The sequence below is a fragment of the Artemia franciscana genome, chromosome 10 (genome assembly GCF_032884065.1).
Source record: "Artemia franciscana chromosome 10, ASM3288406v1, whole genome shotgun sequence".
NCBI lineage: Eukaryota > Metazoa > Arthropoda > Branchiopoda > Anostraca > Artemiidae > Artemia > Artemia franciscana.
Genome location: NC_088872.1, coordinates 47,657,463 through 47,683,916, shown reverse-complemented (window position 1 = coordinate 47,683,916; position 26,454 = coordinate 47,657,463). Strand labels below are relative to the sequence as shown.

The 26,454-nt window shown below is 34.6% G+C and overlaps 1 protein-coding gene across 3 annotated transcripts in view; it reads left to right on the top strand.

Moving 5' to 3' along the window:
- Positions 1–955: 955 nt before the first annotated feature.
- LOC136032282 (mitochondrial ornithine transporter 1-like) overlaps positions 956–26,454 on the top strand; it is a 41,247-nt gene continuing 15,748 nt past the window's right edge. For 2 of the 3 annotated variants that reach the window (XM_065712546.1, XM_065712545.1), the window contains exons 1-4: positions 956–1,105; positions 7,407–7,648; positions 20,655–20,807; positions 25,532–25,712. In XM_065712546.1, coding sequence (XP_065568618.1) covers positions 1,000–1,105; positions 7,407–7,648; positions 20,655–20,807; positions 25,532–25,712 — 682 coding nt within the window. In that variant the 5' untranslated portion in view covers positions 956–999. The other variant, XM_065712547.1, reaches the window with a different exon arrangement.

Below are 26,454 nucleotides of genomic sequence, written 5' to 3'. Positions count from 1 at the left end.
TCATGCTCTCTAGAGGGAGAAAGAGGGAATATAGGCACTTCTATATATCTTCTGAGGTTATTCCACTCAGCACGCATGTACGCCATTTTGTAGTCTTATTGATTTGGCCTTAGATTTCGGGTTAATCCCAGCTGTTTTATTTTCGGATGCAAAGAAGGCATTCGATTTCTCATCAAAATTTTCTTGAAAAAATTGACAGCCTCGGAGCGCAAACAACTGTTCACTCTTGGTTCTGTTCGTATTTTTCGATTAGGAAAATTTTGGTCAACGACAATCCTTGGAGTCCCACAGGGGTCTATTCTGGCCCCCAAAATTTTTTTTTTTTTTTTATAAGATTTTTTTATCCAGCAAAATCATGTATTTCAAGGATTTTTTGTTATTTGTGTAACCCTTTCGTACTGGTGAACCTGTATTCTAGTCAGATTCTGATGACAGCACAGTTTTATTCGATGAAGGCAGTACTTTATTAATGGTAGCATTTAACCAAGCTTTACTGTAGAAAAGTCTTCTTGCCTTATTTGGGACAGCTCTTCCATGGTTTGCTTTGGACTATTTCCATCTTGTTGTTTCCAAGTTTTAACTTCGGTTTTCTTCGAGTTTCTATAACTTTTTCGGGTAGTCCTGACACATACGTCACGCAGTAGTCTCTTAAGATTATAGGTGAAAATGAATAGGTTATCCCCATTACCTTGGAATTCTTCTTGATGAGATTTGTCTTACAAAATCCACATTGATATAGTTAAATCAAATAATGTGTACTTCCTCCATTTTCTGAAACCGATGATTTTTAAACAGCACATTAAACAAGTAAGGATTTAGAAAGAGCATAAGGCCTCCTATCTACGATTTTAGGCTAAGATTACTGAAAAGTGACAAAATTAACAGGGAAGGCTATTAAACTAGCGATGAGGCACGTTAGCTAAAGCCGTTCTTGCCAAATCAGCAACTTGTGAAAATAAAAATTTAAAAATTCAAAACCTGTTCCTGTAGTGTGAGAAAATGGAAAATACTATTCAGCCTATAATTGCAGTAACAAAACCAAAAGAAGAAGAAATTCGACATAAAGGACGAGAGGCTTTTGTTGGATTCATTGCTGGATCTCTAGGTAGCCTTAATCTAATTTTGAATGCAATACCCTCTAAACACCTAGGCTGTTTCTCCCATGAGAAGTTTGCCTTCTATGCTAAGAAAGACTCACAAGCCCCTTTGACGCTTGGAATCTGAAAAAAGAGACAAATTTTCAGTTTTCTCTGATAAACAGTCAATTTATTACCCTCAATGTAGGCCTACTCATTGTATTCTAACTAAAGATATAAACTTACAATTTCTTGAGAGTTTTACCTTGCATTAAATCATCCTAGCTAACCTGGTAAATATTGAGCAGTTCATGCTGTTGATCTACAAATATAGTGAACATACCATAAGATGTCATTTTTACACTCTTCCTGAATATAGGCCTAATCATTACTTTTCTTGCAAATTCAATTTTAAGCCTTTTTTGGACCCTTGAAAATGGTAATTTCTGTATGTTTTTTGGTATGAAAAGGGTTAAAATGTTTGTTTCAAACTTACTATTTCATTTTAAAATCCATTTAACTAAAGTTATATAGCCAAATCTGCAAGTAGGCCTATTAATTTGTCACAGTTAAGTTTGAAAAAAATTCTGCATTTTTTATCCACCATGTTTTTGTAAAATTCTAGTTAATTGACTTCTTGCTATCTCAGAAAGGGTTTAGGTTAGGAAAATGAAACTTTCAAGGATGGGTCTACAGGCTAAAGTATGTCCCAAGAAGGTATTTTAAAGTACCCACCTTCACTCTTTCTCCCTCTAGAGGGCCTTGACCTTTGATGACCTCTTAAAATATTTGTGTTATAAAAGTGAAACCTTGCAAAATAGATCTTCTGCTTAATGGAAGTACAACAAAATTGTTTTCAGCTTCATAACTTTGCTCAATCCCATTTTATAAGGTTTTAAAGATATACAAATCCATTTCCTAAATTAAAAAAAAAAAAAAAATAATGATATGGCTCAAAATTCTACTCAAATAACAGGAATTGCATTTTCAGAACTAAAGGGAGCAAAATGCAACTAGTAACTGAAAATTAAGGTAAAATGTTGTTTTGTCAAAATTTTAGTGTAGACCTGTCAATTAGGCAAATTTCAGGGTCCTCTAGAGGAAGAAGGAGTCAAGGTGGGTACTTTAAAATACCTTCCCTGGACATACTTTAGCCTGTAGACTCATCCCTGAAAGTTTCATTTTCCTAATTTAAACCCTTTCCTAGATAACAAGAAGTCAATTAACTAGAATTTTACCCATGTTTCAGTCCATGTTGATATTACCAGAACAATTTTCTAGGTCATGAAACTATTGTTAATAGATACATTTTGACTTTTTGAACATCTTTTCTCTCTTGGAAAATTACCGCAAACTCATGGTTATGGAGTTTATTCCAACCCAAATATTCTTGTATTTATACATATAGAATTGCAATCATTTCCATTTTTGTTGATCAGAAATTTGAAATCACTAATGTTTTAAGACTGAAAATTTATCTGTGGCTTTTAGAAACAATTTTTTTGTTAGGTTAGGTTGGGTTTGCAGTAGTTTTGCAAGAGAGGAAAGATGTTCAAAAAGTCAAAATGCATCTATTAACAATAGTTTCACGACCCAAAAAAATCGTTCTGGTAATACCAACATTGATCCATGTTTTCTCTGTTTGTTTTCATATTTTTCAACTTAAGCACATAAGCACTTTTTCAGCTCTTAAAAATGACAATTTTTCAAAAAATTATGACAATTCTTATAACTGACTTACCAATAAAGTGAACATACCACTTGATGCTTTTTTTTTGTTCTTTATGAATATAATGATCACTTCTACCACAAATTAAAATTTAAGCACTTTTGAGCTTTAAAAAATGGCAAATTTTCGATTAAAATATGAGTTATTGCTTGTTTTCCATAAAATAATGCTACATTTTCTCAGTGCTAAAATTATTTATAGTAAGGTTAGGTTGGGCTAGGTTAAAACATGCTTAAATTTGAATTTACAGTAGAAGCAATTATTATATTTGTAAAGGACATTAAAAAATGCATCAAGTGGTATATTCACTTTATTGGTAAACCATTAAAAAATGCAGAAGGAGTGTCCTGAAATAGATGTACAACTAGAATTAGCATTTCTAGTGCTATATTATGGAAACTATGCTGCTTTGCAACATAGTTTCCAGTTTAGACAGCTTGTGATTAAACTAAGCAATTACCTTCAACATATAGGCAAAACAGCAGTTTGTAAGCATCCTGACAGAATAAGAAGGAAACATAGCAGATTCTTTTTTGATTTTTCTATTCAACTTGATGCTGGTACTAATTCAACCTTGGAATGGATTAAGCATACTCTTTCTACATGCTCCCCTAAAGTCACCCTTCTTCTATACAAGGGACTTGTGTGCCCTAAGCTGAAGCTGGAATGTCTCTAGCCACCCCTTATTTTAAAAAAGACATTAAAGTGTTGGAAGATACGCAGGGACATGCCACCAAAGTGATATCTGGCATGCAGGAACTTTCTCACCCTGCAAGACTAGCAAAGCTGAAACTAGCAACTCTTGCATACAGGAGAGGTGATGCCATTTTAACCTATAAGTTAATGAGGTCTAATACACTCTAAGTATTATTTCCCACTTTTGGTCCTAATTCAAGAACTAGGGGTCATCAGTTGAAACTTGTTAAGCAGGCCACCCTATCCAGAGTCTGTGCTCAATTCTTTTCTTAAAGAATCATAAACACTTGGAATAAACTCTCTGGAAAAACTGGTACTGCTGGATTCTGAGTGGTTTTCTAGAGAGTGTAAACTCAACTAAGATACTACAGATCAGCACAGTGCACCTGGTCACTAAAGAATCCTGAATTCATCTCAAATTGTCATCTCTGGAGCTCTACAAGAAGAAATCCTTAGATTGCTCCAAGCTGCAATTTAAGGTAACTTAATCTTGACAAATCAGTGTTTGTGAATTATACAACTTTTACAAAATGGTTTTATAGTGAAATAGTAAGTTTGAAACAAGTGTTATAACCCATTTTTGTATCCAAAAATTTAAAATGAAATTTTGTTTTCAAGGGTTCTAAAAGGGCTTAAAATTGAATTTGCAAGAAAAGTGACTATTATATTCAGAAATTGCATAAAAAATGGCAACTAGTGGTGTGTTCAGTTTTTTTGTAGGTGAGTAAATTTGAACTGCTCAATATTTACTGCTAATCTAGCCAGTTAATGGTGACAGGGCTGCTTGTAGGATCATAGTGTAGGCAATTTATCTCCAAATTTGTTTTTTGCTTTGTGATATTATCAAAAAACTGGTGATTTTACTAGGCCTATTTTTGCACTATGACTGTTTATGTATGCCCAATACTGATGTCCTCACTCCAGTGCCTTGGGAGAGAGAAAATTTTATCTGCTCATGCTCATTAAGAACCCTCTAAGAAGGATGCTCAACCCAAGCAGCATTTTTGTCTTATGCATATGCATAGGTTTGTGATGGATGCATCATGGGACATACCTGATGCACTTCTCTTAAAGGTGAGAAAATGGAAATGTGAGAAGCTGCAGAAGATCAAAGATTAATACTCATTTAACTTAAGCATTTGTTTACATAATTAAATAAAGTCACTAGGTTTTGTTGTCAGTTTTAAAATCATAGCCCAGTTTGCTATTTTTCCTTTCAGTTCTAAAGTTAGTATAATTCTTTGCTTTCATTTTGAAAAGAAGTTGAAAAATCATATTTTACTCTTAAGTTGTCAGGTCAAAAAGAAGTAGGAAAACTGTGGACATAAGGCACATCCTATTTCATGTCCTTGTTAAATTTTTCCTATTTTCTTCCATGAAAAAGAAATAATGTCTAGGTGATAATCAATAAATTCTTGCTTTAGCCTCTTATTCATTTGTTGGTTTTTTTTATACAAAAGACAAGAATGGTTTAAAAAAATTCTGTTTGAAAATCATGATTTCATAATGTTATGTGGTACTTGTCACACTCAAGAATGTGGCACAGAACACACTCACAATTTTGCTCTCTTAAGTCAGACAAAGACTGGTTTGCCTCTCTTCAATTAGTTGTGATTTGCTTATTTTTAGTGAGAAAGTTTTTTGATGTATTTATATGTTAATTGAGTTTTTAATTTATAGAAGTGGTTAGGAGTTAGGTATTTAGTACATTGTGTTCTATGCAGCTTGCTTTCCATAGTTCTTTGTTGTAGTTTCCATAATTATATTCCTAAATTTATTATATTATCATCATATTTTTGTATATTTCATTAGGATGAACCTTACTTTACTTCTTGGGTGTGTTCTACATAATTTACTAGTACCTATTTTGTTATTTGGATATCCCTCTATTTTTAAGCCTTGACAGATTTTATTGGCTAAAAGGAAACAATAAAATAATGGCATAATGTCTCTAAAGTTGGTATCTGAATGTTTACCAAGTTCTTCCTTTGTTTTCTGAAGAAAAAAAAAACTTCCCTTGTTTTCATATCTTAAAAACAAGGGAATTTAGATGTTAGAAATGGCTCCAATGTAAGATAAGATATTTATTTAGATGATATATAAACATTGTCAAGCACATAGTAGATACATAAACACAATATCTTATACCCCCCCACAAGGCTCTATGTAAAGGGATGGAGGCAGAAAAAAAAACACAGTAAAGAGAAAAATGACAAGTAGCCTCAGTTAAGTTGAGGCTATATAGGTCTTATGTTGGGGTTATTACAATGCCAATCATTTTATCTAAACCAGGGAAAGGGAATGGAGTATACTTTTAATCATAAAAAAACTGACATGGCTTTAAGCAAAAGACTGAAACTTGTCACCTAATATGCTGTAGTAACTGGAAATGTATGCCTAAAATATGGACTGTAATTTATGCTACAGGCAACACTCCATGCATGCCTGCCATTTTCAGAGCTTTGGGTTCAAAATGATGATAAAATTCAGTGTAGGCAGGGACATTTTTCTTAACCAATTTCCTTTATGTCTTTGAGGTCAAAGAGTCTGAAAAATCCGGAATGAACACTTAAAATGGGGACTGCAATTAGTACTGTAGACAAAATCTGTATGATTGTAGTATTTTTAGAGTTTTTGGTATGATAAATGCTTCTCTTTGTTCTTGAGACCAGTGGCATGTATAAGTTCACCTGAATGTGTAAATATCAAAAGCAAGCATTGTTTAACCTAAATAAACAGATTTGAAAAGGCACCCACTGGATAGTATAACAAACATTTCCCACTTCTGCAGTTCTGCCCAGGAATTCGATCTACCTTAGAAAAAAAGGGTTTGTAATCAGAGGCAATAATAATAATAATAATAATAATTTATTGTTACCCTCGCCATACAACAAAAATGCACTAAAGAGTAGTGTAAAAAAATGAAAAGAAAAACAAAAAGGGCACAGAAAAAAAGAACATGGACTATTATTTACAACTTCAAACACTTTAAAACACTTTCTTATTGAAAATAAAATATCCTCCAATCAGCTACCAAAGGGTTCTCCTTATGAAATTACGTAATTCTAATGAAATGTTGTGGGAAGTGCATGTACTTGAGCTACCTCTTCCCAGTAGTTTAAGGCCTATAGGCTGGCTGGTACCAATATGAGTCTATTAAAAGCTCTGCTTGACTGATCATTTTTGCATTTAATCTTGGTTTCATTTCGCTGCACAATTGATGAAGCTACCCAGGTATTTGAACTCCCTGGGTCTTTCTATAATTATTCTTGCTTTACAGAACAAGCAGTGAGATTTTAGGGACGTTGATGGCTAGCTGGATATTTTTGTGTTATTTACAAAAGCATTATGTTGGCTAGCTGTTTTAACATCTGTTTTGAATTATCTAGCTAGACTATGTTATCTGCAAAAATCTAAATTACAGAGCTGTTTACTGCTTACTTTTACGCTGTATCTGGAGTTTTGTTTTAATATGTGGTCCATTTTAACTAAAAAAGGGAAAGTACCAGTCCTTGACAGACACCAAAAATCAGGTTTTGCCATTCTTGCATTAACACAACCCAGTCTCTTCATACAAGATTATAATCATGGTCACCATTTTTTCTGGCACCCCATAATACTTGAGTTCACAACAAGCATTCACTTCAAATGATCAAAATGTTTTCTGTCTTCTTCACTGTTTGATTTGCATTTAGTGTCTTCATTTTCTTTTGTTTACGTTCCCTCTTTTTCTGTCTTTGTATGAGAGGTCTTTGAATAAATAAGGAACAAGCACCTAATTTCAAGTCAACTAATTAAACTAGGTTGACATCAATCTAAAATGCTATTAGACTCCTGCCAGACCCTAATTTTAAGCCTCTCTCCCAAATAAAAAACATACATAAAGAACTATCTTTCTTGCTTAGGTGGAATAGCCGATGTCTATGTTGGACAGTCTCTTGACACAGTCAAAGTTAAAATGCAGACTTTCCCAGATATTCACAAAAATATGGTGTCTTGTTTTGTTGAAACATTCAGAAAAGAAGGAATTAGAGGACTCTATGCAGGAACTACTCCTGCCTTAGTGGCAAATATAGCAGAGAATTCGGTACTATTTGGATTCTATGGAGTTTGCCAGAAGCTCGTTTTGAAGTTCACTAATCAAAAGGTAATCTCGAATTTATAGATTTTGTAGGTCCCATTTGCAAGAACAATTAAAGAGCTATGGAAAATTAGACATTCTATGGGGCAATGGTACTCAAAGGTACATTTTATAATTGTTCAGTTGAAAAGATATATATTTGAAAAAAAAGGAATTAGAGGACTCTATGCAGGGACTACTCCTGTCTTTGTGAAAAATATAGCTGAAAATTCGGTACTATTTGGATTCTATGGAGTTTACCAGAAGTATGTTTTGAAGTTCACTAATCAAAAGGTAATCTCGAATTTGTAGATTTCGTAGGCCCTATTTGCAAGAACAATTAAAGAGTTATGCGTCTTGTATGTAATGTGTATTTTTTCCAGTCTTATCATATAGAATAGACGATTGTAGAGTGTTGGAATAAGGCTCCTTCATTCATAAGTTCAAAGTATATTCTTGTTCTAGAAGGTTGTTTTTGACTGAGAATATTAAACTTCTTGTTAAGAGACAGAGAGAGAAAAAAAAACATGATTAAAAGAGAGAGAGGTCCAATGAATTTTTAAATACTTTAAATTAAGTTTAGCTGTAGCTCTTTAGCAGTTAACATTGGTGGAAGGGGGAAATTAATTCTGAATTAATCTAGGGCTCATTTGTTATTTTTATTATTATTGTAATTTATGATCAGATATTTTTTTACTTAATCTTATATCACCTTCATTTGCATATCAAACTCTATCACAGAATAGATTTATTTATAAAGTAAAAAAGTTTTGCGAATGTTGGCATAATTTAATTTCGATTATTTCTCTAATACAGGGCTTCTTAAACTTTTGTGATTCCCGACCCCATTTATGATTGCGAGTTTCTTAACGACCCCAACAAATATAAAAAAAACAATTAATATTTTTTGATGATATATTTATTAAGTAACAATATACATATGCATATGAAAATATATAAATTTAGAATTCGTTTTGAATCATATAAAAATCTAAAATTGAAAATTGTATAAAATGTTATAGAAATGTTTTTATTATAGTTTCAAAAACAAAAGTGGATTCTGACCGTCTTAATTCTCTCGAATATATCTAAGTAGTTGCGTGGTAAATATTAAATTAAAGTTTACGTTAAAAATTTAATGAGATGGATATGCCTGTTTTCTATTGCATAACAAATCAAATCTTGGTTTAATGTTTGAAACTGCTGGACGTAAGACCTCTTCAACATTTTTTATCGCTGAACAATATTGGGATTTAATGTGTGTTAAAGCTGAGAAAGTAACTTCACTTAAATATGCAGTGTTGAATGGCAGAAGTACATTTAACGCCATATCGGTGATTGTGGGAAATTCAGTTCTAGTTCCGATCCAGAATTCAGTCAGGGGCTTTTTTTTTGGAATTTTAGTTTTAAGTTTGAGTCACAGGAAAGCTTAGCAAATTCCTTTTGAGCTTGAAGTGGCAGATGATCAATCTCACTTAAGCCAATCCAAAACGGCTTTTGAATCCAAACTATTTTTTGTAAATCAATATTTAATATAAAATAAGTCCGGAACTGTATTTCTAGCGCTTTTAAGTGATCTACAATAGTTTTTGCAATAAAAGTTTTACGATGAATTTTCTCAATTACAAAATTGTCGACATTGGAAAACATTTCGAACGAATTTTTTTCGACCCTATTCTCCCAAACGCTGATCTTTTTAATTTAACTTTCAATTTTATCGTTTGATGTAAACATATCGCAATTTTTTCCTTGAAGAGACAAGTTAAGATCGTTTAACTTCGCAAAAATCTCTGACAAATAACACAGCTTGGATAGCCGCAAGTCATTTTGAAAAAAAGCAGCAAATTCACATTTTCGTTCGGTAAAAATATTTCGATCTCGTGTTTTAATAACAATAATCTTTTTAAACTTTAGCCTCTTGACAATTATCTTACTTCTGCATGTAATAACAAAGTTGTGTAGTTGTAATCCGTATCCTTACAGAGATTTGAAAATAAGCGACTGTTAAGGGCATATCTCTTAATAAAATTTATGACCTTAACAGCTTCCTGAAGCACATCGTTCAATTGTGGTGCTATCAATTAATTAAGAAGCGCCCAAAGGATTTTTACATGCTGGGACTGTAAGGTCCCGTCGGTTGCAAAAGGGTTAAACTGACTAATTTGGAATAACATGCACTTTGTTCACAATCATACAATGGCTAAATGAAAATAACACGAAATGTTTATATAGTTTCTTCAAAATAACACTTAGAAATTTTGTTGATAATATTATCAGGATTATTTCGGTTTTAAGAGATTGACAAAAATAAATCTACATTTGCTATAATTTTCTATAACATTTCTGATTCATATTAAATTTATACAAGATATTATAATGATCAGAATATAAATGCTGGTATAAACAGTCTTTCCGAACCAGAAGATTTCATGATATATTTATCTACGATGATTGTTATTTTTCTTTATAACAATAATTTTACAAGTTAAAAAATATTTTTTGTTAAATTTTATTTTTATCACTCGCGACCCCATAATTTTTCTACGCGACCCCAAATGGGGTCGCGACCCATAGTTTAAGAAGCCCTACTCTAATAGAAACTCTTTTTGGGAAGAGAAAAATCAATCTTGTGATTTATTTTATTTTTGTGTACTGGGAAACTAACTCCACTGGGCAACCTCATTGGGTTTCCATTGCTGCATTCTCTTGTTTATTTTCAGAACAAAAGGAACCAGTGATGTATTTTATTTTTAAATTTCTTATATTCATCATTTGGGATTGAAATCATGTGAACTTGATTGAAATCAGCTGAAGCTCTAAGTGATTTCTGTTTGGGGGGAGAGGGTTTTGGCTGAGGAGCATCCCCCTAGATTCTGAAACATAACTTTTTTGTGATTTCGTTGAATGTTTTTTTTTATTTTACTTTGAAAATTATTTAAATATATTAGATTTTGATAATACATTTGCCCCTCTCTTTATTTTTCGAAATTGATACCACTGTAAGTTTTAATTATTACGAGGTTGTCTTTCTATACTCTTTGTACAGTTTATGTAAAGACTTGGTTAACTCAACTCAGTAATTTAGATGATTTTGGTCAAATGTATTTTTCTAACAAAGCATTTTTTTTTATATAATAAAAGCTGTATTCTATTTTCTTTCAATGTATTGTTAATAGTCCTGGTTTAGGTAATTAGTTAATTCATGTCGAAATTTACGCTTATAATGTCTTCATCTTTTGTCTTTATCTGGAGATATCTAATGTCTTTATCTGGAGAATGAGATTCAATATGTAATGTTCTTAGTGATTCATGATTCTTTTTTGATTATTGTTTATTGTAGAAAGCTTATTTTGCTTTTTTCGCCATAGCCTATATACCATAGAAATATAAAGTGAAAATTGATTAATGATTCACATTGTAATCAGTTAATTACATTACCCATGGAGCTTGCAGAGTAACCTTGTCACTTCTTTTGTCATTCTTTATCATGTCAAACTCTTGAGGCTATTTGGTGATTAATTAATGGTAAAAATGAAAATTCAAAAAGAAAGCATCAAAATAAATTTACCTCCCTTGCCTTTTGAGTCCTTTTTGTATTTTCTGGCTCTCTTTCTATTTTGAACACTTGTCCAAATAGGCTGGAATATAATTTTCTATTTTATAGTCTGTTCTTCTTACAATTGGCAAAAACAACTTTGATTCATATTGGTTGAAGCAACAATACCCTAACAGGCAGTTTTTATCGTAAGTGATGCACTAGTGTTTCCGATTATAGTAGGTTTGCATGTTTGGTTTGCAACAAAATGCTAAAAGCCCGTTCACTATGCGGTTTTACTATTGTAGAGATTTAGCTAGCATCCAGAACTGGAAGAATCCAAAACCGAAGTTCAGTCACCTTGAACTTAGTCATGGCCAAGCTAATCAGAGAACTTTATTCCTAATCCATAGGAGGGTAGAAAGAAAAAACTGTGTGGGAGTTTAAGATTATGGTGCACGCTTTCATCTTATTTATTCTGAATTATTCAATCGAATAATTTCTACTATGAAGAAGTTAAACTTAAAATTTTGATGGTGACTGAATCACAATGTTAGATAATGTTAGCATTAGCTTAATCTTGTTATGAATAAGCCTTAAGCTGAACCATAACCCAAATCAATTGTGATTGCTTCTTTGTAAGAATTCAGGTGAAGACTTTAAAAATTATTTAAAACCTTTGAGTCCAGCTTACCCCAAAGGCAACCGTCACAGAGCTGACCTTTTTGAAGGTAATTTTTTTGAATTTTTGATGGTAATTTTGTATCGTTTATTTTTTCGCAGCTATCAATATATTTATAGGGATATATCTCTTTCTGCTGACAGCTGAGCTGTTGTAGGCTGTTGTAGGCCTTTGATGCAATCTGTTCCAGGACAAGTGTAAGCCAACGTGTTGAGGGGTGCTTTATCCGTATGCGTTTTGGGAACTTCTTTTCTTCTTGGAAATTTTTCAGGTCCTCTAGGCTGCTGGGTCGCCATCAAAACAGCAGTACAACAAAATATTAGTTCAGAGGAGTTTTTCCCATGTTCTTCATTGCCTTCTTCAAATCTTTGTGTGTAGAGTAGATTCTGCAAAATAGTAAATTATATTCTAGCCTGTTTGGACAATTGTTCAAGATAGGAAAAGAGCCAGAAAATACAAAAAGTACTCAAGAGGCAAGGGACGTAGATTTTTGATGCTTTCCTTTTCCATGGCAAGGGTAAGCCAACGTGTTGAGACATGTTGTGGGCACTAAAAGTTGCAGACTCGAATCTTGCAGTCTCATGACAAAACATCAATAAATATTTCTGGTCAATGTTTAGAACAGTAGTACCAGATGAGCTTTTTCTTGGACCTTGAGACTACTTTAGGAAGCACTCCCTCCGTATTTTAGATTGCCCGTGGTAACTAAACTGTGATAATGTTTTTTGCTCTTGTATTTAACGATACGACAGAAACAAGAAAGACGAGAAGGATACGATTACGATTTTGGTCAAAACTGGATGGGAAGGTTGTTGCAGACAATCGGAGACAGTGCTTGTTGGGGCCCTAGTTTCGATGCTCTTTCAGGTGAGTTGATTAAGTGTATGTCCCAGGCTTGTTTGCCTTTAGGAAGTATGATAATTTGAGACGAAAGTTTAAAAAAACCTTGGTTTTAAAAGCATAAAAATTAAAGAAGGAACTATTTGAAGTTCTTGATGAAACTAAAAGGATTACTGGCTGCAAAACTGGCTTTGTGAATATAAGGACTTGCAGAATCTACTCCACGCAAACGATTTTCAGAAGGCAATGGAGGACTTGGGAAAAACTCCTCTAGACTAATCATTTTCTTGTACCGCTTCTTCGATGGCGACCCAGCAGACTAGAGGACCTGAGAAATTTTCAAGAACTACAGAAGTTGCCAATACGCTTACGGGTAAAGCACGCCTCAACACGTTGGCCTACACTTGCCCTGGAAACAGATTGACTTCTAGAGAAGTGGCTATCGATTAGAGGTTTGTTTCTAAAATTCATTTTAAACAGGAAGTTCGCTGTTATGAAGTTGTCTCAGTATCTGGTGTTATGAATTTTTCAAATTGAGAGAAAATGAAGGCATAACTCCGTTTCATTTCTGATAGTTTTGTAGTTTTTCTGCTTTTACTGCAACCTTGCAACCGGATGAACTTCTTATCTACTTCCTATGTGAAAAATTGAGTTCGATTGTGGGGTAGTTGCTGAAAGGTATCTCAGCAAAGAGAGCCTTTCCAATTTCTGTGAACATTCGACCATTTCCAACTCAGACTACTGAAACCATTACGCTTCTTTTTTGAAGACCAAAAAACGTTGTGGAAACATATCGGAATTATACTTGGAACTCTTTAATGGAATATTTTGCTAAGAGTAAAAAAATATATTCTAGGCCAGAAGCAAACATTTGCTAAAAGAAGCTCCGAGTGACGAAAAGGCTTTGAACTTGTAACTATCTGGTAAAACTGTTAAAGATGGAAGGACTGGAGCCAGCTCTTTGATCAATAAATTCAAACTGCTGGAATTAAGACAGTGGGTCTTTCTTTATTGTCAACAAGAATTAATGAGCAGACCATTCAGAAAGTTTTGTCAGCGTTAAGAATGCTTCAGATAACTTGAAATTTGTTAATTGTTGAACTAGTTATAATTCGTCCTTAATTTTCCTATGAAAATACAGCCTTTGAACTAGTTTTTATCTTAAGTCAGTCCAGATTCTTGCTGATGATAGAAATAGATCAAACAGAATAAGAAGTCACTGAGTGCTTGAATTGCTGTCACCTGTAATATGAAGATCTTTGGAGGATTGGAAAATACTCTTACTACTAAAAGTTAACCTTATCTAGCCAGAGCCAGAGGGGCAAGAGTGAGCTACCTGGCAATCCTTGCACAAGAAGCCAGGAAGGAAAAGCAGAAGACGCAAGAAGAAATAAGGGAGGAAGCTATTGTAAGACGCATAGTAATTGAAGAAAGGAAATGGACAATTATGGAGCTGCAAAAAGTTTGGAGATTATGAATATGATTTTTGAAAAGGGGGAGGTACCTAATGATTTTTGGAAAAACCTTAATTAAACCACTGTATGCGAAATGTGACAAGAGTGAGTGTCGTAATTATCGAGGCATCCGTCTGGACACTGTAGGTAGAAAATTACTTCAGTAATATGATACTTTTTAGACTAAGAGATGCTGTAGACAAAGTTTTGAGAAGAACAGTGCGATTTTAGAAAAGGTAGAAGATGTGTCGACCAAATTTTTACGCTTAGGTTAATAATCGAGAAGTCCTTTCGTTGTCAAACACCTTTGGTCCTCATTTTTCTAGATTATGAGCAAGCGTTCGATTCTTTCGATAGAAGATCTTTAGCAAAGTTCTTATCCTTATATGTTATACTAAACAAATACATTAAAGTGATTTGTTTTCTCTACGAAAATAGTACTGCTGGGGTTAAGGTAGGAAATGACGTTAGCAGCTGGTTTTGTAATAAATCAGGAGTTAAGCAGGGTTGTGTTCTATCCCCCTTTGTATGGATCACTTTGATAGACTTTGTCTTATGGAGCACATGAAAGGCGATTGGTGACCACGGAATCAAATGGGGAGGAAAAAATCTCCTGGATTTAGATTATGCTGATGATTTAAGCATATTAGATGAAATTATGAGCAAAATGATTGAACTGTTAGAGGTTTAGCGAGTTCAGCGTGCTGGAATAGGTTTGAAAATTAACGTTAAGAAGACTAGGTCATTAATGCTAGGATTAAGTGAAGACGAAAAGGTGACGTTGGGTAACGAAAAGATTGATCAGGTGGGCAGCTTCACTTACCTTGGTAGCATTATTAGTTAAGACGGTGGGACCAGTGAAGATGTTTAAAGTAGAATAACCAAGGCTCAGGGTGTTTTTTCACAGTTAAGAAAAGTTTGGAAGAATAGGAAGATAAGTCTGCAAACCAAGATTAGTATATCGGAAGCTACAGTGATGACAGTTGTCAAATATGGCTCGGAAGCATGGGTGCTCCCAGAAGCGGACATAAATTTACTAGATGTTTTCCAGAGAAATTGCCTACGGATTGTTCTGGTTACCCGAATGACTGATCGTATTTCAAACAGTAGTTTATACGAAAAATGTGGTTCAATTCCGCTTTCTAGGGCTACAGTGAAAGAAAAGTTGAGATGACTAGGCCACGCTCTGCGGATAAAAGATGACAGATTGCCAAAGGTTGTTCTTTTTGGTCAACCTTCTGGGGCTAAACGGAAAGCAGGTCGTCCTCGTCTGGGATGAGAGGACGTCATAAATAAAGATTTAAAGGAAGTGGGAACTTCCTGGGAGGGTATAAAGCGAGAGGCTTTTAATAGATTGGGTTGGAGGAGGAGGAGCGTACGTAGTTGTACTGGCCTCAGGCGGCTTAGTGCTGTGGTGAGTTATTATTGTTGGTAGTAGTAAAAGAGTCTCATAGAGCATAAAGCTGCTTTTTTTCTGCAAAAGCAACTTTCAGATGATTGCCCGAATCTGGATTTGAGAGTTTGAAATGGGTCTTGATTGCGTGGACTCCTCTGACTTGGAGCTGGCTAAAACACAATCGGAATTTTTGATAATGACTGAAAGAAAGAAAAGAGTATGTTAAAAGTGACTATGGAGGGTTAATAGGAACATGAAAAATTTGTTATGAAATTTAATTAGTTAAAAAATTTAATATGAAAAATTAGAAAAACAGCATTTATTGGTTTCACCAGGGCCGTCACACATGGGGGGGGGGGGGGGGTTGAGGTGAGCGTTGATTTTTTACGGACGGTGTCACTATTCTCTATTCGGTTAAATAAAAAACGTGAAAATAATGATATTGCTTCTACGAAAATCTCAGTAGTAGTCGGTTAATGCAACAGTTTTACCAACGCTACTCTGATCTTACGGATGGTGCCACAATTTTCCATTTGCTTAAATGAAGAACATGGAACATAGTAAAGCTTACCGTGTAGAATTTGTTCATAGATAACTTTGCTCTTTCTTTCTCCTAATATATTTCTTTGTTCTTCACTAGGTCACCATGTCGTTGTTCATACACTTCTTATGGGAAAAGAACTAAGCAGCTGTTCTTACTCCGATTATATGATTCTTTTGGCTGAATTGCCATCCCAACTTTCGTTCTAGAAATGAAATTTTATTAATGAGTGGTGAAAACACTCAATATAAATGATCAGCCAGTCGGTAAAATTTATCACTCTTCCAAACATTTTGGCTTGTAACACCCCTGGGTTTGACTGCTACTTTTGATGCTAAGAATCTTTGCAGTTGGCCATCCTTTTAGCAGTTGGCCACCCTTTTTGAAGTTTTTTTCCTTTTTTTTAATATCTAAAAGTCACTAAATTGACCTAAATTCACTAAGTTTATTTCTCACAATCCTTCCAACGCACAATATAATGATTTGTCAATTAGGAATAGAAATTAGTACTATATACGAAAAAAATTGCTACGGTTCCGGTAGGAAGTGAGATTAGCCGATTTATTGGCGAGATAAGCAGGATTCTGTCCTATCCCCTTCTATATGAATTATTTTGCAGGGCTTTCTCCTATGAAACATGGCAAAGGACATGAAAGACAATGCAATCACATGGGAAGGTGTATCTCTCCTAGACTTAGATTATGTGGATGTTTTGAGTGCCCTAAATAAAAAATTCTTCTGGGTTTTGTTTTTGCTGGTGGGCTTTCTATGGCTGTGCGACCTCTTCCTAATAAAGTTATCTACTATTGGCTCCCTTCCCATTGCTATATAATATTTGCAGACTTGAATATATAATGAGTCGGAGGTTATAGACTCAAGATTACTTGTGCTGGACGTCGGTTTTTGTTGATAAAAGAGCAGTGCCATGTATGGAAAACCATGTATTGACCAAGATGGGTCCAGGATTGCAGGAAGCCTCCATTCACCTGGAGGTTCCAGAGACTTCTTGCTTGGAACGTTACAACATTAAAACTATCGTATTGGCGTTTTGACGGAGAAATATGAAATTAGAATTTATTTAGAGGGGTAGGAAAGATGTGGTGCATAGGCAGGGAGTAAGGCTCATCGTGAATAAGTAAGCTTTCATTTCATGCTTATGTTGAGGTATTAATAATAGGCTAAAAAGTGCAAGGTATCAATTATAATAGTATATGCCCATGTTGTTCCGAACGACGGAGGTAGTAGTGAAACGATTGAATTTTACCTACAGATATAGGAACAAGAAGATAGGGACAGGTGGTATCCTAGGCTAGGTAAATTTTGCGTAGGTAAGGAAAATAGCAACGGTTATAGACTGGTATAATTTATAGATATAATAAACTGGTTATAACCAAAACAGCGTTTAGTCATAAAATGTCCCATAAATTAACATTGTACTCAAGATGATCGTAAGATGGCCATTTTTATTGATTGTGTCATTGTAAGTCGAAGACTGGCAGGGCCGCTACAAGATACGTGGGTAAATAAGAGTGCTCTTATTGGTGTTAAAAGTAAAGATTACTGTCTAGTAGCGTCTAGAATTTATCCAAGGCTGAAATGTAGGAAGAGTATCTACATCTCGGAAAGATGTGATGTGGTAGACTTTAAGATGCGAATTTGAGAGAAACTTTCCAGGAACAGTTAAATGTGAAACTGGAGAGTATCTACGTTCCGGAAAGTTGTGACGTGTTAAACTCTAAGATGAGAACTTGAGAGAAACTTTCCAGGAACAAATAAATGTGAAACTGGAGAGTTTAAAATCTGATAATGTAGAAGATGGGTGGAAAATATTTATGGAAATAGTTTGTGAAGATCGTATAAGAATAAGCATTAGTAGAAAAAACATTGAAACATAAATCAAGGAGGTCTGAAAAAGAGGTCAAGGATAAAATTCCTGATGAGTTGGTAGATTGAGCCAGACAGCATTATAGTAAATATTGTATTGGCATGTTAAGAAATTGAAACGGAATAGTCAATCTGGACTTGTCCCTGTTAAAGATAGAAACGGGACTTCAATTAATAATAAGGAAAGTGTTAAAGAGACATGGGCAGAACATTTTGACAATGTAGTAAATCGGGACTATGTTGTAGAAATTATACAGAAAGAAATGAAAGAGTTTGTGATAATTCAGAAGTGAAGGAAGACTTATTTTGCGAAAAAGAGTTAGAGACAGTACTAAAAGGATTACAAAATATTAGGCCCCAGGTTGCTGATAGTACGGTAAATGGGCGTTGTAAATATGGTAGTTGTGAAGTTAGGGATAAATTACTGAAGACCATGAATATGATCTTTGAACAAGGTGAAGTAGGAAATTCCTCTTGCAGATTAATAATTGAGAAGTGCCTGAATCATCAAATCCTTTTAGTCCCCAGTTTTATAGATTATAGAAAAGGGTTTCATCAGCCTATAGAAGAACTTTAGTGAAGGTCTTATCCTTAAATGGTATACCAGTTAAACTATTAAAGGAATACGTGCTGTATACGAGGGCAACACTGCTAGTTTAGTAGTTGGTTTATTGTTGAATCCGGAGTTAAGCAGGGTCGTTTTCTATTTCCATTTGTGTGGGTCATTTTGTTGAACTTTTCCCTAAGGAACATGGTAGAGGCTACGTGAGACCATGGAATCAAACAGGAATATGACATTCTCCTGGACTTAGATAATGCAGATGATTTGTTTTTTTTAGATAAAAATGTTAGGAAAGGAGGATCTTTTGGAAATTTTGTGTTTTCAGGGTGCAAGAATAGGTATGAAATTTTTCTAAATCATTTAGTGTAGGATTAAGTGAATGTGAAAAGGTAATGTTTGGAAACGGGAAGATAGATTAAGTGGATAACTTCACCTACGTGGTAGTATTATTAGCATTGATGGTGGATGTATTGAAGCTGTAAAAAGTAGAAAAGCCAAGGCTCAAGGAAGTTCACAGTGAAAGAAAGAATATGGAGATAAGTCTGTGAACCAAGATTAGGCTGTGTTGATCTCAGGCGGCTTTGTGTTGCAGTGAGTTATTTGTAATAGTAGTAATAGTAAGTAAAAATGTTCTCAAAATGAATGGCTTTTCGGAGGTTTTAAGAGTCTGGGGAAAAAGAATTGGTTTGAAAATCAATGTTGCTTTGACTAGGAACAAACAAAAGTGTAGAGGTAAAGTTCAGTAACGAGAAGTTTGATCAGTGAATGCAGTGAAGATCTAAAAAGTAGAATAACCCAGGCTAAGGGTGTCTTTTTAGTGTTCGAAAAAAAAGGTTTGGAAAATAAGTTTGGGAAGGCTAGAGTATTGGAGCCAACGACTGCGACACAGGTCTATTACGTTTCTGAGACGGGGTATTTCGAAAGGCAGAGGAAGATGTGTCAAATTTGTTACAGAGAAATGGTCTACTGACAGTTTTAGCTACCCATTTAACTGTATGTCGAACAATAAGCTTTGCGAAGATTGTTGTTCTATTCTAGTTTCAAGGGCTATAATGAAAGAAGGGTTGAAACCGCTATGACATGTTTTATGGATGAAGGATGAAAAAATCCCAAAGATTGTTCTTGTTGTCCATCCATTTGGGACAAAGTGAAAAGCAGGTCATCCCTGAATGAGATTTGAAGAGGTTGTAAGGAAGGATTAAAGGGAAATAAGAACTTCATAGGAGGGGATACAGAGTGAATCTTTTAATAGATTGGGGCGTAGAAAGAGCATGTGCAGCTGTGTTGGCATTGAGTGGCTTGGTGCTGCAGTGAGCTTTAGTAGTAGTCGGAGCAGCAGTTGCAGTAATTACTAATAGTCATTTCTACTTGTATAAATAGTAACAATACTGTAATTTGTATAATTAATTAATTGTGAATTTGATAATTAATAAATGATTAATTTGAAGTTAGAAAATATCAGTAAGAAAGTTAGTCACTGGATAATTAGTTATTTGAAATCGTTAAAGCATTTTTATTTTGTTTTAGAGAGCGGAAGAGTTAAATCCACTAGGTAAGCCAGTACTGTTGCAGGACCCTAAGCTGCATTACTTTGTCCTCTTGCATTGTGCCCCAGAGGACCGAGTAAGCTTTGATTAATATTATTATCGATTTATTACAGTTCACAGGTAAAGGTAAAGGTAAAGGATACGGCATTAGACTTTACAGTCCGTACTGGCGGTGCTGATCTCCATTTCTTGGCCCTTCATCCAGGAAGTGCAATGGGGGGGAGGGCTGGGGGCCTGCCATCCTTTGCTTTCGCACACCCTTCCTGTTTACCTTCCCCAGATTTCTCCAGGTACCCATTTAGAGCTGGGTCGACTCTGGCTAAGCTTACAGAGTCACGCCACTGACCCCCGTCCCAAACTGAAGAATTGGGTACACTGGGATTCCAACCCGCGTCCTCTCAGACACGGGATCCCGAATCCAGCGCACCAACCCAACAATCACACAAAATACTAAAATAATTCATTACAATTTAAGGAACGTTACTTTGTATAGATAATTAATAATGGATTACAGTAACTATTTTATAATTTATTGATTGCGTTACTATCTATGATTAATTCAATGCATTATAATATTTTTGTTTAAATTTAGAGAGTAGAAGAGTTAAATCCACTAGGTAACGCCGTAGCCGGAACATTGGCTGCATTTTTTTGTTCTTTTGCGTTGTGTCCGACAGAGCTGATTAAGTGTAGACTCCAAGCACAAATGGAGATGGAAGCCATGAAGCCAAAAGGCCATCCAAGAGTAAGTGTTCTTTCTTTTTTACCATTTAAAGTGTTTCTTTCTTTTTGTGTTGCGTGAGCAACGCTTTGGTTTTTTTTTTTTTTTTTTTTTTTTTTTTTTTTTTTTTTTTTTTTTTTTTTTCCTAGTACACCGATTTTAGCTTATTCCTAGAAAATGGTAAGGGTCTAATCCCTGCAGTTTTTACAGAAAGTGTGGACCTTAGGGCGGATTTATATCCGCCCTATAGTGTGTGCAGTGAAGTAGAGTTTTATAGCCTATGTCAGAGAGAACTATCTGAAGTTATGCAGTCAAGCTTTGGTTTCATCAAACCATGTTTCCGCTTTCGAGTGGAAAGCTCTGTTCTATCAGGCAAGCAGGCAGGTACCAGTTTCATATTGAAGATGGACTAAAATCTATAAGTGGTAAGTATATGCTGCAGTTACCCGGCTCCACAGCCAATGTATCTTCTTTGAGTGATAAATAGAAAAATTTACGGAAACAAAAAAGTGGCATTTTCTCACGGGTCTGAAAGTGCTGTTATCTATTGTTTCTACCCATTTCTGTTCGCGATTTCAGCTAAGTTTATCATTCGATTTTTCGCACTTGGGACTGCAGTGGAGAAACGGTATTAGATGTGCCTCTTAAACTTTAAAAGTTCTCTCATTTCTTAAGAAATTAGAGTTTATCCTTTGCTCCTTTCTAAGTGATGACGTTAGAAACTTGGCCTACAGCAAAAGAGTCAACTTTTGAACTAAGACAGATAAAAATTTTTTCTACGGTAGTCGATAGCTCTTGATAAGCTGATCAAAGTACATGTCATCCATATTTTGGTAAAAAAAAAATTCCTTCGTGAGATGTACCAGTTTGAAAGTTTCAAGGGGTTGCCAACTATAGTAGTAGGGTACACACTGAAACCAAAAATAGGCGGATGCCAAATTGTGAGACATACAGAGGAGTTTTAGGCAACAGTATGTTAGCTCATAGTCATCTTCGGCAATGAATGGTTCGCAACTTTTGCTAGTTGGTGCACCTATTATTTGTTTCCGGTGTATTTGATGGTAAGACCAATTTGGTTCCAGTGGTAAGACATGTTGGGGACTTTTTTTTATATCCAGATCCTTACAGATAAACAACTTCAGCGTTTAATCGAAGCGAGGAAACAAAACCAAAGTGTTGCTCTCGCAACACTTTCCTCGGCGAAGCCGAACAAACGTTGCTGCAACACCCCACGTTACCCCCACAATGTAGATCTTTTTTATTCTATATTTGTGTGTAGACTGGACTCTGAAACACGTTTCTCGCCTTGTCTTTCACTTTGATAATATGATTTCTAATGATGTAAAATGTAGATACATGACACAATCAGAATGGCTGAGGACGTATTTAGTGGAAGGTTGCTATTGCTCTATTTTCTTTTACTTCCTTTGATGTCAGAGAACACTATTTAAAGCTCTAAATGCCAAGTAAATTACATTTGTTAAAGACAGAACTATGCATATACTACTTGTAGTTGTAAATAAATGAGTACTGCTTTGGTTGACACACTATAGTTTCTGATAGGGAAGTGAGGCTGCTATAGGATTTTTTCCAGGCGCCTGAAACTCCTTCAAGTAATATTTTTGCTTAAATCAACAGAGTTGCCATGGAAACTGTTTTTTCACACGAGGAGGATGATTCCCTCTATTAGTAAGAATAAAATAAAAAATGCACACATATATGTTGTGCAGCATAAAACTATGTTGTGCTCTAAGAACTTTCATCTCACCCATGTGTTTTTTTACTTAAGAGGCACCTGCTAAAATAATGTTTAGTGCTTTGGCTTAGAAAAATTATATTTCTCTGATTTAAAAATTCTTGTTGCGTTATAAGTGAATCGTACTGTTTTTTATGTTATTTTCCTACCCCACGATTAGTATTCTGTGGCAAGGAAGCTGTAAGAGTTAAAAATTCGAAACTTCTTTTCCATTGGAAGTGGAAGAACGGGAATAAAGCTCTTCAAAACATTGTAGAAGTTGTCAAAATTTCCTATTAAGAAGGGAATGTCCTTTTCTATATCTACCAAAACGAGTTAGAAACAAGGGAATTTCCAAAGTTCATTTCCTAGAGGTTTTCTTATGTAGAACTTATTTAGAACATGGAATTTCCTAGGGTTTAGGGGGAAGGGTCTATGAATTTTGTTCAAAACATTTACCGGAATAGGTAATTGATTACAAGCGAACTGGGAGGGAAATCAAAGCAAGTGTTCTAAGTTACATGTTGCCTTTCGTAGGTACGTATCCAGTCTGACCTCTTGGAACGGGGGGCGAAGGACTCCGTAAATTGTAGCTATCATGATATATATCGAAAGGGGCTGTCGTATTACTACCAAACGTTTTGGACTAACAATGAGTATCCTAAATGCGCGTTTTTACAGCCTATATATGGTTTTACCCTTTGGGGAGGAGAGGGGATGGATGAAAGGGGTATTATCACCCTATTTGTGTCGTTAGGAAGTTGGGTCTAATATGATCCTTACGGGCAACAGGGAAATGTTGCTAAGTGTCTCCTAATCTTGCATCAGCATATTTAAAATAGGAGGATGTTAGATTATGCCCCAGCATACTGCTAGGGAAAAGTTAAAATTCTAACCGTGTCTATGGGTGTCCGTTCAGAGTATGAACTCCGCATAGGGATTTAGAGGAGTATAATTTCTTGTTATAAGGATATCTATCAGAAGAGAGGTTTAGAGTTCAACGCAAGTTTGCCAAGATAGTATTTAGTGTATTAGTTGTGCCCTTCTAAAGAAAAGGAACAATTCAATCCCTTTGGTGGAGAAAAATGATGATTGCGGTTTCTTGTCCTTAAAATATGTTCAAGCAGACTGATCGGATCTAAAAAGATCTGATCCTCGACAAGAGACAGCTTGCCAATTATAGTCCTTAGGATGCTAGATCCTTCCCATTTTTTTTTTTTTTTTTTTTTTTTTTTTTTTTTTTTTTTTTTTTTTTTTTTTTTTTTTTTTTTTTTTTATAGAGAGGGGTGTTCGCTTTAGGCGTTGTCCTTATATTTTGGTCATTAGTATAGGAACCCGAAATATATTTGGCTCAATAAAAGTTAGTGGGGATGAAGAGCTAATTTCTCAGTAATGATTTTTTATCTGTCTCGAAGCAATGCTGCCTCTGTGGATGAGTTGCTACAGATTTTAGCTATCAGAGGTTATCAATTGTTATTTTATCTCTGGGAGCATGCGCTACGTAGGGCCCGTGTGCGACCAAGCAGTATTCATTTTGTATTCCATAAAGAATTTTGAGAAGATGTGCAATTTTTTTCTTGGTATAAAAATAATAGTATGTTCTTTTTATAATTTTAATTTGCTCAAAAAGAATATAACAGAAATAAAAATTATAGACGACTGTAAAAATTCAAATTGTTACCTTTTTATTGACACATTTATGTTTATTTCGTTTATTATTGTGTTTTTATTTTCGCTTACGAATCCTTGATGTATTGAAAGACAATTTTGAAAACTGGCTCTGCTATTATCTTTCGGTCATTTTTTTTTTATTCATGTTTTGTTTTTACTTTTATTTCTGTTTGTTTTGAAAATAAGCTGATTATCATAGTTACAATTGAAGTTAGTTACAGTTTTAAAGAAAGTAATATCAAGACAAAATTGGAAAATACAACAAAATTGTATGCATGATTTGCTAATGGTGAATGTTTAAATATTTTTTTTCGTATTTGGTGTGTGTAACTCAACCTCAGTTTAATTCAACCCCATTCAATTCAACCCTCAAAAGGATTGACATATCCCATAATGCTATACAGGAGCGGATCCAGGGAATGGTTCTAGATGCATGTGCTCCCCCCTCATAAAACAAGAGCTGAACCAATTACAGGGATGGATGGGCGAAATATATCAATGGAGAAGCCTAAGTTTCGCTGGTGCCCAACTCAAACCTTATATTTGTATCCGCCTCTGTTATTTTATCCTCAAGCATCCACTAAAATGACCACATTTTTTACCTCAATATTTTTAATAAATTCTGCTACTTTTTCATCAAGTAATGCTTGCCAAATAATTTAGTGGTAGCATGAAATATAAAGATTGATGTTTGTTGCAAGATTTCTTGAAGTTGAAAAGTGTTAAATAGTTAAAGTTAGAAGGACCGCTTTTAGATGATTTATAGCTAAGTATTTTGCACTGAGTGCTCTTTTGCTTTAAGTCCTCTAGGGTTCCAGAACCAAATGTCTTTAAATATAAAATGTAAAATACATTAAGTTTCAAATGCAAAAATTAAAAAGGAGACAAATAAAAGTAAAAAAAAATCCAAAATTTGAGTAAAACGCTCTTTATTTTGCTGTTTTCTGATTTGCTAAACCTAAGACAATTTATTTTTCTTACTCCTGGGAAAAAATAACTAGGGAGAAGGTATGAATTAAACATTTTTTTACTACTAAGCATAAAAGCTTGAAGTGGTCATGACATAATAGTTGTGTTTGTAAAAAAAAAACCTTATGGAATTTAATGACTGCCTCTCAATTTTGTCATCAGTCCTAAAAATTTTCAACTTTGCGGAGGCTAAACAATTCTTTTTTTTTTAGTTTTTAAGTACATTTGACGATAAATTAGTTTATTTCTCAATTTTTAGATAACTTTACCAAATTAGACTTGAGAGCTTCGGAATCGTATCAATAGCTTTTGATTTTTCACTTAAGATTTTCTTTTTTAGGAGGACTAAACTTGTTGCATTTTAATTTTCTAGGTGAAAATTGGGCCGCTTAGCATGACTGAAAGCATTCTGAAAACTGAAGGTATGCGTGGGTTATTCCATGGGCTTTCAGCAACAATAGCCCGAGAAATGCCTGGATATTTTGCTTTGTTCGGAGGTATGGAAGTCACGAAAAATTTATTAACTCCCTCTGGCAAGACAAAGGAGGACATTGGTATGTCACTACTGTTCCGTTTCTATGAGCTTTAAAGTAATTAAATAAAAACAAAACACGTTTTTTTAACTGAAAATAAGGAGCAACATTAAAACTTAAAACGAGCAGAAATTATTACGTATATTAGGGGGTACCCCCTCCTCAACACCTCGCTCTTCATGCCAACGTTTTTTTAAGTACTTTTAAAAAAGCTTCTTGTTGTTCTTATTAAATGATGCTTGTTTTTCAGGTCTTAATTTCGTTCTTAAAGAGTTGGGACAAAATGGAAACTTTAGCGCAAAGAGCGAGTAGTTAAGGAGGGGGCAATCTCCTTCATATACGAAATTATTTCTGATCGTTTTAAGTTTTAATGTTGCTCCTTACTTTTAGTTGAAAAAACTTGTTTTGTTTTTATATAATTTCGTATTGTTTTTTAATGATGCCAGGAAATCTGGCTTCAAGATCTTCTGGTATAAGAAAAATTGGCCTTAAGACATAAGAAAAATTTCGTAAAGGAATCCTGGCGAATTCCCTCAGTGTAAAATTTCCCCTGAAAAATTCACGCCCTTGAAAGTTTACTACTCATGGAAATTTCGCGCAGTGGAAAATCCCCCCAGCAGAAAATTCGAAACTCCTCACCGGAAAAGTGTATGCATACTTCCCAATAACAAAATAATATTAAATGGGCCAATTTTATAACTGAAAGACCTTTCCGCAAAGGCTGTGGATGCTCGTGTTGTTTCCAAAGGCTGGTTGTTCTGCC